Source organism: Falco cherrug, chromosome 11 (assembly GCF_023634085.1).
Source record: "Falco cherrug isolate bFalChe1 chromosome 11, bFalChe1.pri, whole genome shotgun sequence".
Lineage (NCBI taxonomy): Eukaryota > Metazoa > Chordata > Aves > Falconiformes > Falconidae > Falco > Falco cherrug.
In genome coordinates, this window is record NC_073707.1 from 25226535 (window position 1) to 25244050 (window position 17516).

The window sequence follows — 17516 nt, forward strand, 5'->3', positions numbered from 1 at the left end:
CACAAATACAAAAAATTCCATTCACCTAAAGAATTTTCTCACAAGAAACACAACCTTAATTTGCTTCACCCTGTTTTGTTGCCACACGGTGCCCTTCAGCATTTTTAGTCAAATGAAGACCAGACCGCATAACCTCTTGGCATTTGATAGCTGAGAAACAATTTATTTCCTGCTCGACTGGTCAATACAACTCTCAACAGGCTTGACCCGCACATTACATGTATGAGCCCCAACACTAATACAATGCCAAAGCCCACTATGACTTTGTTTCTCTCAGCATCACCTCCAGGTAGCAAGATAAACACAAAGCACTACTACTAAAAATCAATAGATTTTTAATAGGCAGCCAGACACACACTTACTTAACTCCTGCAGATTTTGCTTGAAGGGCACTGCTCCAGAAATCCTCTACATTGTTTGGTTCAGAAAAGGCCTGCAGACACGCACTAAATGGGATCTTGGCACGGACAAGCTCTGGTGGAGGTCTCCTTGCAGCTTCTGCTTCTCGTCTCTTCAATTCATAGGCAATTAATTCATCTGAGAAATAGACACGACTATTAAAGCTAAATAAATATCATGGTTATGAAATCCCTCACCAGTCTTATTTTTGCAAGTGTAGAAATGCAGAAACCTACAATACTGCTTTTACATGGCTTTAACTAGACATGATAACTTTGTCTGTATTGGGGTTAGGAACTACACTTAACAACCACACCTCTTTTTTGAAGGTTCCTGCTTGTGGTAAAAACACAGAACTGCAAATAGTGGGCAACAGGCAATTAAAACATTGCCATGACAGCCAGAATCCTGTGTTAACAGTAACACGAACTACCCATTTCATCAGGTAAATCTGACCTGGAAAATTATTGCTGTCTATCTGTGTCATCTGACTTTCTAGACAGGACAGGATTATCTATGATCTAGAAAGAGTCCTGACACTGGCAAGTTGAGCAGCATATGGTAAATTCATAAACCAACATGCCTCCTGAGCCATAACCTGGAAATAACATGCTCTGTTATAAGCAATAGAATCATCACTGAAACTGATGAACAAAGAACATGAAATTCTCCAAAACTTAAACTTTCAAGTCAAAAAGGTCATTTTAAAATGTATTGTCCAGTTCAAAGAGTTGCAAGCTAAGTGAAAAGCAGTAGGTGGAATTCTCTGTCTTGTGCTGTTTCAAAGGATCTGATCAAACAATTGGAATAGTTCCTTCTGGCTTTAAAATATTTTAAATTTCGAGATTATGTAGAAACCAAAGGCACATCCCCCTTCTAGTATTCCTGTGATGTCCCCTTTACTTCCACCTCAAACATCTGTTGTTAGTCTGCAAGACTTTTCACCGCTGATTGCAGGGGCAACCAAGATATGTCAGTACCTCCCTCCTGCTTCCAAGCTCTCCAGCTTCCTCAGCCATTTTCTCCTTTAAAACCAAGTTTGCTTTGTCACGCAGCTCACAGGCATAAAAAAAACCACTCCTGATATTAAATCAATGTCCACCAATTCATCCTCCTTCCCTCGTCTCCTAAAGCCCAGGATAACCAAATTTTGTATTTTGGTCTTAAAGATTACAAACTATCTTCTACCCCTATTATCTACTATCACATTAGATCTTATAACCTCCTGCTAATGAACACAAAGCTGACTTGGGTTTTGGTTGGTTTTGGGAGTGGTATTTTTTGTTATTTTGTGTGTGTTTGTTCTTACAATATATTCATTAGTTAGGATGTTCAGTTCCTTTTTTAGAATTAAGAAATTTTTATATACTGGTTAATCACCCAGGACAAAGGAAATCCAATCCTAATGAGGATCTCTGGGCACACACATGCACAAAACCAAGGGTAAATAAATTGTACTACAAGAGGTGTGGCACATCCCTGGGTCAAATCCAGGTTAAGGTTTTAAATCACAAATCTCTGACATCTTTATCATACAAACTGCTACCGTTCTTGGTGATATATTACGGAGTGGTAACACTTAATGGTGGTCCCACAGTATGAGAAGAAATCTGTCTGAAAAACCGCCATTATTCCAGGTAGAATTCTTCCCTAAAAATATAAGCAGGGACGATAGAGCCACAAACTGATTTGTGTTTTAAATCTCCTTCAAAGAAAACAAAACAGAGTAACTTTCCCCTGAACAGTTCATTGGTTTGATTTGCCATATGGCCTTGAACCATTCTATCCATATAAAGAGACCACATTGGGGTGAGAACTTAATTCCCTCGTGATTGAGAGAGTCGATAGAAGGTCATCAATAGACCAGTTTCTTTCTTTACCTTTGTTTGTTGCTGCCTCCATGGCAACAGGTAACTGCATGATATAGTCCACCCTCTCTGTGTAGCGGACCTTTCTGGACTGGCAGCATTGTGTGCGTTCTTCCACCAGGAACCGGAAAACATCACTAGGGTTTTCTGAACCTACAGGGTTCCTCTGAAAGGAATGTTAGATCCAGTGACTTAAGTGACGAACATTAAAATGACCAGAGAACCCAAAGGATGCTGGTTGGTTTATGGCAAGCACAAAGACACCAATCTTGCACCCAGATCTAGCAGCTCAGCTTACTTCTTATTGCATGCAGAACTCTTGCACCCACAGAGAATCCCACCGGAATCCACAATGTCTGCATACACAGCAGTATCTTTCTACATAGTAATTTGCAGAGTATATACCTAACGAATCTGACTGAGTCAAGGTGAACAGAAGAAGGTAGGAAGGTGACAGGTAACAATAAAACTAGAAAGCTCAGGTAAATAACATGGAGCATCCTTTCAGTACATAGAATTGCTCCTACCACTCCGAATCTGCACTGCAACAGAACAAGTCACTTTTAATTCATTATCCAGATGGGGATGTCATACAAATAATATACCTCCTCTTTATTGTTCACGTTAATGTCTGTTATCAGACAAAACCCAGAAAAATGTCTTCTAACCACCCTATAATCAGTACACGTGTTTTGAGATGTGGTACATTATGCATGCAAATGTGAATAACTTCCTCTAAACTGTACCACATGAATAAACACCCTTGATTCTTAGGGAAAATGGGGAAAAAGACGGAGGAAGGATAGACAAGAAAGAAATGCTTTAGATCAAATGTGCATGTATTTGTAAATTTCCTTTTCAGAAAGACAGCATTAAAATTCACAGTTATGATTCTCTTAGACACAGCATTGAGCTGGTGGTGATTGGAACTAATATTTTAAACAGCAATATTCAACTGACAAATAGTCACACTTTGCTTTCAGCAGCAGAGACCTTCCTCCCATAATGATTCAATGACGTACAGCTGGAATTTGTAAAAGAACTGGACATGGTAATTAGTTTGCTCCCAATGATGACATAAATGGGGAAGAATAATAATCATAATACCCAATTCATTAATATTCCAAGACAGATTACAATATGAAAACAAATGGATAGCATGTAATCATAAAACAAACAGCAATTTAAGACAGTCACATATGTTTGTCAATCTTATAGCCTGTACAGTTATGCTTGACCTCTTCATATCTCTTGCAGTTGCTATCAGTGGCATCTGCCCTGTGTGTGGTCATGCAAGAGTCTGAAGTACAGAGAAGAATTAAAGAAATAAATGTTTCTAAACCAAAATACACTTTAATTAAAAATAAAAGAGCCACTCATAAGAGCTCTGCCCTCATTGTCTAATATAACCAGGGAAAAGAAGCAGTAATTCAGATTTTCTCACCTCTACTAGATTTATGAGATGTAGGAAAAATTCCTGTGCGTCTTGTTGTCTATTAGAGGAGAATTCTGGGTGGCCTTTACTTATAAAAGCCTTAAACATTTGGGGAGATATTCCATTGTGTTGAAGCTAAATAAAAGAAAGAGAAACCTTTTAAAGAAGGATTTTTATTCATTCCTGGACCAAACATCCCAAATTCACTCCACTAGATCTATCTATGGCCCATTTCTGCCACTGGAGAAACGATAGTTTCAGTTTCATCTGGGTTTCCACTTTAATAAAAACTGGAAAGGTCCGGAAACATGATTTAAGGTTTTTAGACTATGTTCTATGACATATTTCCTAGAGCATTCACTCAATCTGATTTTTCTACATCATTTGCAAGTTAAAAGAGATTGTTGAAGGTCTGCTAAAGGTTAGCAGTTTCCAGAAAGGCTAAAAACCTACACTGTTTTCTAACATTTAACATTCCTGTTCTGCCTAAAAGTACATGGGCATTGAAGCACTCCGGTATATCAGCTAGCAGCTTTACTCAGGACAAAGTCTTTGCAGAGATCTCTACAGAATCAAGCAGAAAACAACTAATGTGTGCAGCATGCATTCCCAGATGGGTTGTTAAGAACAGAAATGAATCTGCGATTTGCAGGTGTTGGTCATGTTGAAGGATCATAACATACTGCCTTTAGCCACTCAATTACATCAGTAGGAAAGTACCCTAAATTAGAAAATCTCTAGCTTCCAAGAGAGTCCTAGTTTTGACTTTCTCACCCTCTATATCACTTTAATAAGACTCCCCAACCACCCCAAATTGCATCCCCAAGACAACACTAGCTAGCTATTATGCCTTTTAAATAACACTTTTGAAAGGGTCAGAATCTTTTACTCAGATTTCCCCTCATCCTCCATGAGACCAAATAATTCTCAAGACAATCCAAGCAAAAGTGTAGCCTTTAGGATATGTCAGAGGCTGTTGAAAACTCAGCCGATCACATTCTTTACTACAGTTGCACTATCATATCAATATAAAAATAGAAAAAGCAGCATAAAATGGAAGGCACATAAAACACACACTAAAAGAGCAAACTATTACTCTTAGTTTCACCAGGGTAAGGTATTCCTAGACCCATTGAAATCAGAAGCAGATTCTCAATTCTAATGCTTTTTCGGTTTCTGGCGGTACATCAGCAACTGCATTAGGCTAAAGATGCTCTTTAAAGGCTCTGTAAAGAGACAGAGTCTCATCAGTAGTGCTTGAACAAAGAGATGTTCTAGGGATTTCTGAATCTTGGTTTATATACTGCTTCAGTGTCGTCCTCAGCTGCCTTTCATCAAACCTAGGACTGGGGAGAGAAATGCATAAAGCAGCTCAAATTACTATATACCAGGCTTCTTTATATGTCAGAAGCAAGAATATGGCAAGATGGCACATTTACCCTAATGTATAATGCAATGAGTTTGGAATCAAGCCTTGTTTCCACCTATACACTTTTTACTGAGCCATTTGAGCAGGGAAAAATGTGCCTTGGCACAACCTATAGAAGAGGATAAGATCTTGCCCTCTAAACCCTTCCCACCTCAAGGACAAGAAAAATAACAGAAGAAATGGCAAAGCACTAAACTGAAAAGCAAGTCCTAGCTGATGACCCTTTAGGCTTTCAGCCTGTTTGTAGTGGGTTCAAGAAAACTGCTGCCATTTCCAGACTAAACTCCTGTGGTGAAAAATTTTAGCTCCACGGTACTCTGAGTATAGAATACCTAGCATACTTTCCCCATCAACAGTTGCAAAACAGTTTAGCTAAATATAGACTGTGGTGGACCACTGCAGATCTCATATGAATGCTTTTACAGGCAACAGCTCCCCAAACTTTGGATGAATTCCAAAGACCCAGAAAACTAGAGAACTTCTTAGCGTGGGGGAGGGGGAAGTCAAAGAATAAAAATAAAATGAAGAATTGATTTTACAGACATAAAGCAGAAACACTTGAAAACACTGAAGGCCTAAAATGCTATGCAATTATACTTATTCTAGACATCAGTACAACTCTCTGGATGAAAACATACTATGCATATGTATACCAGTGTTAGTGGGGGGTGTACAAAAAAAAAAGCAAGCACCCCCAAACTGACAAGACAGATTTGTATGCCCAGAGCGAGGGAATGGAGAAAATATAACTGATTTTTTGTTTTCCCTAAGCAAAACTACAATACAAGAAAAAAACCAGTAAAAGCTGTTTCAAATCCTAGTACCTGCTAGGAATTCCCCGATAAGGAAGCCATCTGACGCATTTAACTACAACTTTATTAAACCAAACTCACAAACACAAGTATTGTTAAATGCCAGTAGATGATATAAAACTGTCAGGTGGTAGTAGCCATCTGTCATTTAAAAGTTCTCAATATCTCTTTGCTAGTAGTGGGTACTGGGCTAAACATGGAGGTGTAGCTTTATTTGAAAGGTTCAAGTCCCTGAACTTCCAGCACATCATTCTTCATTCACATCCTGTACCTGTTTAAGAACGCGGGTCAGTGAGTATACATAATTTACTGTGAGAGGTCTGTTGAAATCTATTCCACTATTCATTATTCACAGCGATGAGTTGGTAAGTTTTAACTTTATTTAAAGGAAACAAGCAGGATTCATTTGTTGTTCCAAAACAACAAATAGCTACTGTACAAAGCAATTACTCAGGACATGCAGGACTTTCAGACCATACAAACTACTCTGTACCAGATACTCTATCTCTGTCCAAATTTTCCTTGCCATTCTGATTTCAGAAGAAATTACTGTATCAATAACTCATAGATGAAGGTAGAGTAAAATATCTATTACCACGGAAACTATCACCATGCTTCTGTGACAGAAGCGTGCATGACTTCTGCTGCATGTAAAACTACAGCTTGGTATCAGAGACTCTTTCTCCATAAAGACAGGTCTCGCCTACAGGTAGTATTTTCAATACTGGTTATTACTAGACCTTTCCTTTCTAAATATCCCACCTATGGAGTCTGAGGTTGGACTCCACATGAGTGGGACCACAGCAAGCTTGGGGTCACAACAGAGGATGGCAGGGAAACACATATATTCTAGATCCAGTTTTACCAGCATCACTCTGAAACAAGATGTTTCAAGGTAGCTGGCTTGAATAGTAAAACAAACCTAAAATAACAGGTTCACTTGGATGGATAACATAGTCCCGATAATTAACATTTTGCTTAAGACAACTGTTAATTGGATGACTCTACAGAAGACAAAGGCAACTCCAAAAGCAGCAGAGTTTGAGCAGAAAGGCAAAAATCTGAATGAATCTTCTCATTTTCCAAAAGTTGACAGAAACTTAAACCAACTTAGATAAAAGAGAATGAACTTTTCCATCTCTCCACTAAGCTACTGTCAGCTTTTCTTTCTCACAAAATCAAGCACAAACAGGTAAAAAGATAAATCAGTGAATCGGGCAGTGCCCATTAGCCTTGTTAATACAAATAGATCAGTCAGGCCTTCCTCAGAAGTGTCTAGCATGTTAGCTGTAAAGTACTTGCCTCTCAGTATACCTTTGTTCTGAAATTGCATATTCTGAGAAAGCTGATACCAAGGTTTTTTCTATTGTGAACTATTATAAATCAGGATACATACATTGTTCTTCTCAGGTTTGCCAGCAATTAAGAGTTTCAATTTATATCCAAAACCACATACACAGCTGTCTTTCCAGGACAGATCCCACTGGCATACACATGCTTCTACATGATTTCTGTACCATGAAATACTTGAATAAAGCAACAGTGGATATGGGTCTGCATGGTCCCTCCTTTACCTACATGAAAGCCTCCAGGACCACTTAATCTTGCATTACTTAGACAGCTTCTCCTGAAATCAGGTGGAATATTGTCAGACACTTTCTGGAAACAGCTCTTTAGCTCTTTATACTTCTTTCTGAAATCTAAAGAGGGTTTAGAAGCTTGCTTCCAAACACTGAGGACTCTTTAGATAACTTTTTTTGTTGCTGTTCCTCAGAGAAGACAAACCTAAGTTGCAAATTCTATGAACTTTTGCACTCATCACTGGAGCAGTAGAATACTTTATTAGGAGCAACGATTGCTTTAATGCTTTGCACAAATAGCCCCTGACTAATATATTCCTGACTAGAATCCTCCACATTCAACCTTGCTAAGTATCCCATGCTGGATCCACATGTGTTCTTCAATGCCCAGCACCTGTTCCCTTTTCTCAGGATATCACTTTTACCTAGTTACTAGGCTGTACAGACTCAGTCAAATACCTTGTGTTCTTCTTTCATCACCTGCTCAATAAGCTCAGATTTCATGGGTGGCTTAGAGTACTGGCCCGAAAGGAGGCCATGTCCCAGTTTAGCCCTGTAGGGAAGAAAAACAAACATGTGAGAAAAACACAGAAGAAGAGAACATTTTTATTCCAAGCAAAAAAGAAACTGTGTTCGACCCTCTGATGAAACATCATTACCTGCACCTAAATGGGTAAATCTTCCCATTCTACACCGTGAGTGCCATATCTCACTTTCAAGCCCATGCAGAGGTGGTTTTTTGCACTGCCAGTCAATTAGTTAGATGTTATTTAATTCGACCAAGTAAATCACTGAGAAGTGTCACTTACATCTGAGTGTTGAAATCTTGTGTTGGATCAAGAGGAGAGTAGTCAAATATTCGTGGAAGGCTTCCCACATACCTGGGCAGCAAAAACAAAACAGAAACATTCAAATATTGCAGCTAGATTTAATCAAGAATATCCTAACAGATCCTCAGCTGTGATACATCAGCAGGCTTTCTCTGTGCTAACAAGTCAAACTTTGCATCACAGCAGTGACTCAATCTATCCCTGGTGAGTGCTTCTATCTTGGAAAAATAATAGTAAATAAATTAGGAAATGGACATTTAAATTTTGCTTAGAACCTTCTAGCTATAAAGGATATGGCGGTGTTGTTCATCTGGAATTTAAATTCTATTCCTTGATCTTGAAGTAGCTGCAGGATATTGTTACTTACAAAACAACAGAGCTGGGTTGAGAACCAATGTACTTTTTACTCCTAACCAACATCACAAAATAAATTCCAAATTTGTATCAGGACCAAAACATGTAAAAGTAATGTTTCTATTGAGTTTCTTCAGAGAAACAAAGGCTAACTCCTGACAATAAACACTGAGGTATACATTGTTCTAGCCAGTTTGTTGGAAAGTGGAGCATTCAGCAGCACACTGTCTGAGCACTGCTGCTCTTTAGCACAAGAAAAAACAGGTTAGGTAGGTATAGCCATGCTGGAAGAAAATATTCTGCCTGGTCCCTCTTTCATCAAAGATCTTCACTACTGCACTGATACTAAGTGTGCCAGGTAACTCCAAGGACCATGCTGTGGAAACAACCTCCCTTAGTAAAGTCCATTTTGATATTTTTTGAAAATGGAGGTAGAAAAGCTGGCACTTAATGAATCTACAGACTGTACTCCATACAGCTAACAAAGTAAACAAACACAAGATTTCTCCCTCTTCTTTTCCAGAAGGCAATTGCTACATGAAAACCTGGGAGGTTTTCCAAAATCTAAAAGCCTTGCTTCCAGAACACACGCTACTACTGTTGTGGAATGAAAGAGCCCTCTGATTTTTATTACAAACCATAGACTGTCCTTTATAAAAAGGCTTCTCTCCTTGGAGTGATGTGTCCCATTTTGATCAGTCAGGAATGTTTCATATTCTTCTGTCGTGCTTTTGTTCTACTCTCCATTATTCAGTGGAAGAATATGCTCACACTACCCTTTTCATGAAGTGGGATTATATTTTTTTAAGAAGAATTTTAATTAAAATGCCTCTGAAAGTTTCACTTTTCTTAGCCAGACCTTCATGCAAAAGGTGTGTTGCTTTTCACTACCATGGATCATTATTAACATGTTTGTGCCAGTACAGTTTCTTGCACAAATGACACTGGAGCAACAGGGAGATTCCTGCAGCTATATGAAGGCATGGACCAGTACAAAAAACCCCCATAATGTGATACTGATGATACCAAGATAAATAGAGATATGTACGTATGTACATAAAAAGCAGAGATGGAGCAATCAAGTCCACAAGGTGGGATTTGATTTCCCACCACTGAAGCTAAGTAAGCTCTGATTTCAGATGCCACTTGGGTTTTGTATTCCAACCTTTTCCAGAACAGAACAATACAATCACTAAATTCTCTTAGCAGCCACTGAACTGACTGAAAGAGACCCGTTCACAGGTGAGGCAAAAATTAAATTATTATTTTTCTTCCAGAAATGAGAGATTGAGGAATCCAGCTGCTAGTGACGAGAACTAGTTTGAAGCTACTTACGCTCGCTGGAACTCTGGGATGCTGAAAATGGCTTGCATGACAGCGTTGAGGTAGCAGCTATTTCCCAGGTTCTTCATGCCAGTGTATCCTGGGCCATACATGGGCTTGAGTTTCACGCCAGCTTCCTGAATCACTTCCCATTCAGAGACTCTTGGTTTTATATCATTATCTCTTAGCCCATTCTCTGTCTGAAAGCAACAAGATTGGTTTGTTTTTTTAAAATCTGTTTAACTTCTGCAACAATTATGCTGCTGCCAGCATCAGCATCATCAACGCTGTGTTCTGTACTCTAGAAAAGAAGAGCCAAACCAATGGGCAAAGGAAGGTTTGTGGGCAAAATCCCACTTAAAGGGGGGAGATCAAGGTCAGAGGGCAAGCAGCTTGTTATTCCAATGTATCTCTTAGCTCTCTACCACAGACCACTGGCTCTTTGAGCATTCCTAGTTGTGACCTCAACCCCAGCTGAGAGCTTCCCTTCTCTCAGGGCTGTGACCTCAAGCCTCAGCAGCAAAACTGCATTTTTTCAGGTTTCATTCCATTTGTAATGGCCAGGAGTAGCTGCTGCTGTAGAAACTGGTACTAGCAAACAAACCACATGAAAAGCTGCAGATCCAAGAACTCTTCCGTTCTTTCAAGTGGGAAAAGCCAAAATTTGTAATGCTGATGTTTCTCTCCTTTACTCAGCTCAGCTTTCAGTAGGTACATTGATTATTCACAGCTTATAGATACAGGTCACTACAGTATCATTTACTGCTAGCACTACTCCACCACTTGACTAAGAACTTTTCAGACTGGTTTGAAGACCAGAGGCAAAACCTTTGCAACAGCTAAGACTAAGTTTTCAAGGTTTCTGAGTAAATCTGGTTCTCCAGGAAGACTGCTAGATATAAGAAACTTTTTATTCATGACATTGGCAAGGAAATTAGTATACCAAAAATATTATTACTATACCATGAAGGCTTTTGAAACTGCAGTTTAACTCTTCTCTATAATTTTAGCGTTATTATTAGTTTTCTATCCACTTGGACAATGACATAAACTAAACCAGTATCTGGTTTGTTCTTTTTTAACAGTTTTCAAGTTCAGGTTTGCAAGCAGTGATACTAGGCTACGTACTTGAGTGGAGAAAACACCCAACCAAAAAAACCCACCCAAACCAAAAAAACCATCTGCCTTTATAACCATATCCCATTCAGACTTCTTAGATCATTTAAACAGAACTGGAGTCAACATCCACTAAGATATAATGATTAGAAGAACTTCTCTACTAATACAGACCGACAACATGCTCAGGGAGAGGACCTTTTTTGCCCCAGCCCCTTTCTAGTGTACCATACCATAGACCACTATTTTCTAGACTTGAAAGAACATATTTTTTCATTTTATAATGTATTTAATAACAGGACCTAAACTGAAATCTATAACTTTATATAAAGAACATTTCAACTACTTTTTTTTTCCACTTATCCATTGATTTGCTTATTTTTGCTTAGGATTTGTATCTTAAGCAAGATCTTAATAGATATTATCTTGTATATTTTACACATGCAATAGGCTTTCCTTTACTCACTGCAATTAAATATTTCAGATCACAGAATCGGAATGGTTTGGGTTGGAAGGGACCTTAAAAGTCATCTAGTTCCACCCCCGCTGCCATGGGCAGGGACACCTTCCACTAGACCAGGGTGCTCAAAGCGCCATTCCAGCCTGGCCTTGAACGCTGCCAGGGATGGGGCACCCACAGCTTCTCTGGGCTGCCTGTTCCAGTGTCTCACCACCCTCACAGCAAAGAATTTCTTCCTAATACCTAATCTAAATCTGTCCTTTTTTAGTTTAAACCCATCACTTCTTGTCCTATTGCTACAGACCCTACTAATAAGAAAGATGGGGACAGACTTTTAAGTCCCCTTTTAGTATTGAAAGGAATATTCTTAGATATTCTTCTTTAATTGAATGAGGTTTTTCATCTTGAAGGAAAACTATATGTAACACACAAGAAGTGAAAAACATCAACTAAAGACCACAAAGGAACTCTTTTGGAAAGCAGCTTTCAGATTTGAGAGTAATGATTCACTTATCTCAGACCTCAGAAAGTAAAATGCAAACTGGCTGGCTGAACTTTACAAAACTAGATACTATCACAACAGCCTGAAGGAATCACACAAATATAAGCTACAACTACTATTCTTCTCTTGTTTCTCTCCCACCCCCAACTAAACAAACAGCACATAAATAACAAACTAAATAAAAGATGGATTTCCTACCACTTGCATCTGCAGCATATCAATTCCAAAGTGTGCCAAATGTTTTGCTATATGCGGATCTAAAACCGGCTCTTCTTCATCAAAGGAATAGACATCTACAAAAGCAGAGAGAAACCAATGAGCTGTAGTATCAAATGTTATCCCTTCTCTTTGTTTACCAACACTGCATTCTCAGTACAGGATTGCCTATACAAGATGCCTGACTCATAATCTCCAACTTTGGTTACGACCAGCAGGAAAACGCATAGACCTGAATAGAGCTCAGTAAATATCTTAAAAGTTCTCAATACAATCATCTCAAGACTCTCCTCAAAAGAAAGTACATGCCCTCACAGTATTAAAACCTAAGAATATTTATAATGATCACAGTATTTTCCCCCTCAAAATAAAATTTGTAGGGAAAACAAGAAATGGGGCATGCAAAATTCTTTGATATTTGGCCAGTCCACACTTTGAACATGGCAACAAGAGATTCTGATTTTTTGTGGAACTACACATTCAAACTGTGAGTATACAGGGCCAACTGACTACTGCCAATAGCCTTCTAATTTCTAGTACAGATTAAGGAACCCACTTATGCCCTTTTCCTACGGAGATGCAGGGAGAACTGAGAAATTCTTTAATGGAAATAAAGAGTTGTTTATTGGACTGGACTTTGAAGATTAACCTTGTGGTTAGGGAGAAAGGATGATTTTGTGACTGAGGTGTCACAAAAACAGGTGACCTGTTTTACTGTATGAGCAATCTAGATTTCAGTCCCAGCTCTATGATAGAGCCTTACGGCCTTAAGTAAAAGCCCATAAACATTTTGGTCAGGCAAAGTTCAAACTGTGGAGGGAAGCAATATATCTAGTGATGGTATTTTCATTATGAAACCAAGTTTAATAAATTCAACAGAAGGACAGAATGATTGAGAGACAAAAAACCTCATTTTTAGTGTTTACCAAGCAAGACCAAACCTGAGTCCAGAGCTCGTTTCACCCATTTGAGCAAATAACTACAAAGCTGCAGGCATCATAAAGGGATATGAGTGGTAAGACAAGCACCAGTAAGACCTGAGCAGGCCTTTCATCTTTTCTCTTCTCTGGCCTCTTCCTCTGTAGTGAATGACTGTTTCCCTACCTTGGTCTCTACTCACACCAAAGCCCAGAATCCCTCTGCCAGCCTGCCCGCTCTTCTCGCAGCTACATTTCCTTCATGCCCAGCAGTTTCTCACAGTGATCGTGCCCTGTATGAGCAGATCTAGGCTAACAGAGAAAACTTAGCTAGGAGCAAGTAGAAACCAACTCAGAAGAGAGCAGGAACTCAGATAAAGGCTGTTCACAGCATAAATATCACTTCTGAAAGGTTCTGCCCTCTCTTGGCAACTACAAACCCTGGCTCTGACTCAGCCCATACCCTACATGAGACTTTAACAAAAAGGCAGTCTCCTAGTACCAAAGCCACACTGAAATGACAGGCTGAAGGTTAGCCAAAAATTCAAAGACCTAATGAAAATTTTAAAATTTACCAGCCCTATGAAAAACATTAACTCTCCCAAACCAGGCCATTGTGCTTTTGAGTGTGCTGCCAAGCTGCTGATTAGCCAGACTCTATTCATTGGTCCTCATGACCTCTCTGGCATGTGTGTGACTGTAGCTGTCCATCTGCTGCAATTCCACTGCGTGGTAGCAAGCGTGCCCAGAAGACATGACTGTTCATCCACACATGAGTTCACAGCATTCCCATAGTCATCTGGTGAGGTCACAGCACAGCCAAAAGATCCTAAAAGGTTCAAACACCTACTGGAGTGAGATTACACATCAACTGATCTTGGGTGACTGCTTTCAATGTGGAAGCTTTGATTTTGTTTTTCCTCAGCTCTGACAACTGAAGAGAGAGCAGCCATCTGGGACTACTGACCCCGAGCAGCAAAAATGGAACACATTACATTAATCTTTTGCTCAAGCCCAGTATGTGTCATACTTTAGTACTTTCTGCTGTGTAGCCAACTTAAATTTGTGGGATACAGAATTCACTTACTTCAAATATAAAAATAAAAGAGCAGCAAACCAAAGAAAGAAGATGACAGGCCCCAAACACAGGCCCATAGTGCTGTCATAGGGACTCCGGTAGATAAGTAATGCAGACAAGTCAGCAAATGTGACACAGAAAAGCTGGTATCATTACAGTGAGAAAGGGGGAAAAGGGAGGAATATAAGGGGGCAGAGGAACAACAATGACATACCAAAATAATCCAAAAAAATCTGAGACAGACAAAATAGAATATTATGAAACTAAGCATAATTATTATTATTCATATTATGTTAAGAAAAGAAAAATGACAGTGTACTACTTTTTCTTCCACAGCTCAAGATTTACACTTGTTCTGGCTGTGTAGATATCGCTCTTTCCTACTAGAAGGATAACAGGCAATGATGACATGACCCCTGAAGAAACAAGCTGCTCAGGATCCCCCAAAGAAGTATCTGACAATTGCAGAGTTTGGCACCTACAAAGCAACTCGTTCAAGTACCTGTCAGGTAAGGCTTCCCACTGCCAAACCCCCATTCCAATTCTCAAACCAACTTCAAACACGCAGCCTCACAATGACTTGAAATGAAATCCAATGGCATTGTCGAGAGAGGCAGCTGGTAGCACAGTCTGCTGAGTATTACTCAACCTATCGAGGCAAGCAAATTTTCTGACTCTCTTGTGCAATCTGTCCAAGGCCCAAGAGCAGAAGACAGAAGTTTGGTTCAGTTTCTTCCCTGATCTTAGATGTGTTTCTTGACAGAACACTACAAAGTGGGGCTAATGACCCAGAAATCTTTCATAATGTATACAACACAGAATTCTCAAGGAAAGACAAGGAGCTCTTCTTTGCTCTCTCTGTGTACACACAGGGTAAGTGTAAGCGGAATACTGGTACAACCTCTTTCTTCTTACTGGTGTGAAAAAGGAATAAGTTATGTCAGCAGAGGGATTAATACTTATTATAATCCTCTATCATCACCTCTTCACCTCCAGCCCTAGCAAGCAAAAACCAGACACAGTTTGTGTTGCAATCAGCCATGGAGCCTCTTTTCTGAAGCTCATCTGTCATCCAGCCCTATCGAGAGGTTATGATTACCACTGCAGTATAGATCAGAGACAGAATAATTACTGAAAAGGAAACAAGGAGGGTTGGGGGAGGGAAGTCTTCTCTATTGGGAAACCAAGTAAACATCATCCAGAAGAACAAAGGTCTGTGGAGAACAGCTGGTGCCCCTCATTCAAAGGGAAGCAGGACAGCCTGTCCTTTGTTATCCCAAAGGCCACATAAAAGAGGAAGCAGCTGATCGGTGGGAGGCAGAAATACAGCAGCCATAAGGAAACAAGTACTGCTGTTAAAGATGAGAAAGAAAAAAAATAAAATTGAAAAACCACTAAAAATAATCTGTTTATTTTGTAGATTAAACCTACAGCTGGGTAAATCCTAAACATCTTCAATAATTGAAAGATTCTGATAGAAATCATCCAAGACCAGGCTCAGGCAAGGAGACAATATTCCATCTGCGAGAGAAAAGAATGAATTTTGCTCACTGTTTCTGTGGCACAGCTGGTTGAATATGACTACAGCCTCCTTCCCCTGACACTGAATAGGACTTACAAGATAAAAACTCTCAACCAATGTGTGTTTCAAAGAAGGGGCTGCTCTAAACAGCTATTTTTCATCCGTATGGTCATAAACACCAAAACCAAAATATAATCATGCTGTGTTCTTCTGTTTTTTATTTCTCTGTACAGCTGCAGCAGAGGATGGTTTTGGTTATGACTTTTTCAGCTTCTCATGTTTTTACTCCATCTAATCCTCACACACCATAATCCTCTGCACAGCAACACTGCAGAATGCCACACTGAGAACACACAGATGAAGATACATCTATAGCTTTTTTACCCTCTCAAGATCATCAGGCACTTTACAAATGAGCATCACAACAGCCCCATGAAGATCAGCGTTCATTAGACTAAACATAATGTTATTGAAATAGTAAGGAAAAACAGCCGTTTCCAGTATGACAAAAAACCCCAAAAACATACATACTGTTGGGAATGGACTTTTCTTACTTTAAAATCATTACTCTGTTATTGTTTCTATGTTATGTAAGATTGAACCATTTGCCCTAGTAAACATAGCAGAACTGAAAAATACTGTTTCTCCAGATTCTGCTGTTTCAAAGTAGTACCATTCTTCCATTACAAATCTGCTATCATAAACCCCCCAAAAATTATTTACACCAAATACAGAACAGGAGGAGAAGAGCAGATAAAAAAAGATAAGAGCTTTCTATGAATGGAGCGTGTGCCATTCCCCCCAGTTCCGATCAAGATTCACAGGGTTTTCTTTCCATATCACACTCTCAAACATTTGCACTAGAAGCACAAACCCACTTGGTAATAGATATACACTGTTACTCTCATGCACAAAAGATACCCCATCTCAGAACTTGCCAGGTGGCTGACCTGCTCCATCAGGAGTGATGGTTCCCAACTTCACTGCCAGGGGATAACCTGTCTCCTTGTAGTGCTCCGTTGCATGCCCATTGCCCCCACTGCCATCAAAGAACCACTTTCCACACAGCACAGAACCATCTGTCAGGTTTAGCCACAAATTCTCCCGCAGGTCACATTTTGAGCATTTCCAACCGCTACAAAAGAAAACAGGAAGAAACATTAGAAATATGTAAGGTAGGAACCAGTCCTGTATTTCCACTTCTGATACGTCAAACCAAACATACACACCCGGGGTCATGCAAGAGAATTGTTGGCTGAGTTGCTGGCTTTAGTTCTGTTACTCTGGACTGTATTAGAGAGCCTACAATGAACAAACTTTATTACCCTCACCTGGGGGGAATTCTAACACCATTGTCTAACTGTACAAGTGTTTTGGCATGTTTAGATGCCTGTAGCTCTTCTTCCCAGGAGTCAGGGTCCTGCTTCCTGTAGGGTGATTTTGCACTGAGGAGTGCATCACAAGCTATCGTCACCTGGAAGACAAATGTATGTCAATCAAAACCTAACATGATTCAGTGACTTGGCAGAACTTGGCATTCAGCCTACTGCTAACCACATACAGAACAAGATATCAGTAAGACTATTTATATATGCACGTAATCTTCTAGATTGCAATTATTATCATTTTAGCAGGAGAGTAAGCACAACACGTACTATGTGAGCTTCCCTGGGAT

The 17516-nt window shown here is 39.5% G+C and overlaps 1 protein-coding gene across 2 annotated transcripts in view; it reads right to left on the reverse strand.

Moving 5' to 3' along the window:
- Positions 1-17516, reverse strand: part of USP13 (ubiquitin specific peptidase 13) — a 56639-nt gene that overhangs the window by 13535 nt on the left and 25588 nt on the right. For both annotated transcript variants that reach the window (XM_055724035.1, XM_055724034.1), the window contains exons 5-13: positions 17173-17315; positions 16792-16976; positions 12307-12401; positions 10043-10230; positions 8333-8404; positions 7983-8076; positions 3712-3837; positions 2280-2433; positions 363-537 (exon numbers count right to left, since the gene is read on the reverse strand). In XM_055724035.1, coding sequence (XP_055580010.1) covers positions 363-537; positions 2280-2433; positions 3712-3837; positions 7983-8076; positions 8333-8404; positions 10043-10230; positions 12307-12401; positions 16792-16976; positions 17173-17315 — 1232 coding nt within the window. The remainder of the gene's footprint in view (positions 1-362; positions 538-2279; positions 2434-3711; positions 3838-7982; positions 8077-8332; positions 8405-10042; positions 10231-12306; positions 12402-16791; positions 16977-17172; positions 17316-17516) is intronic.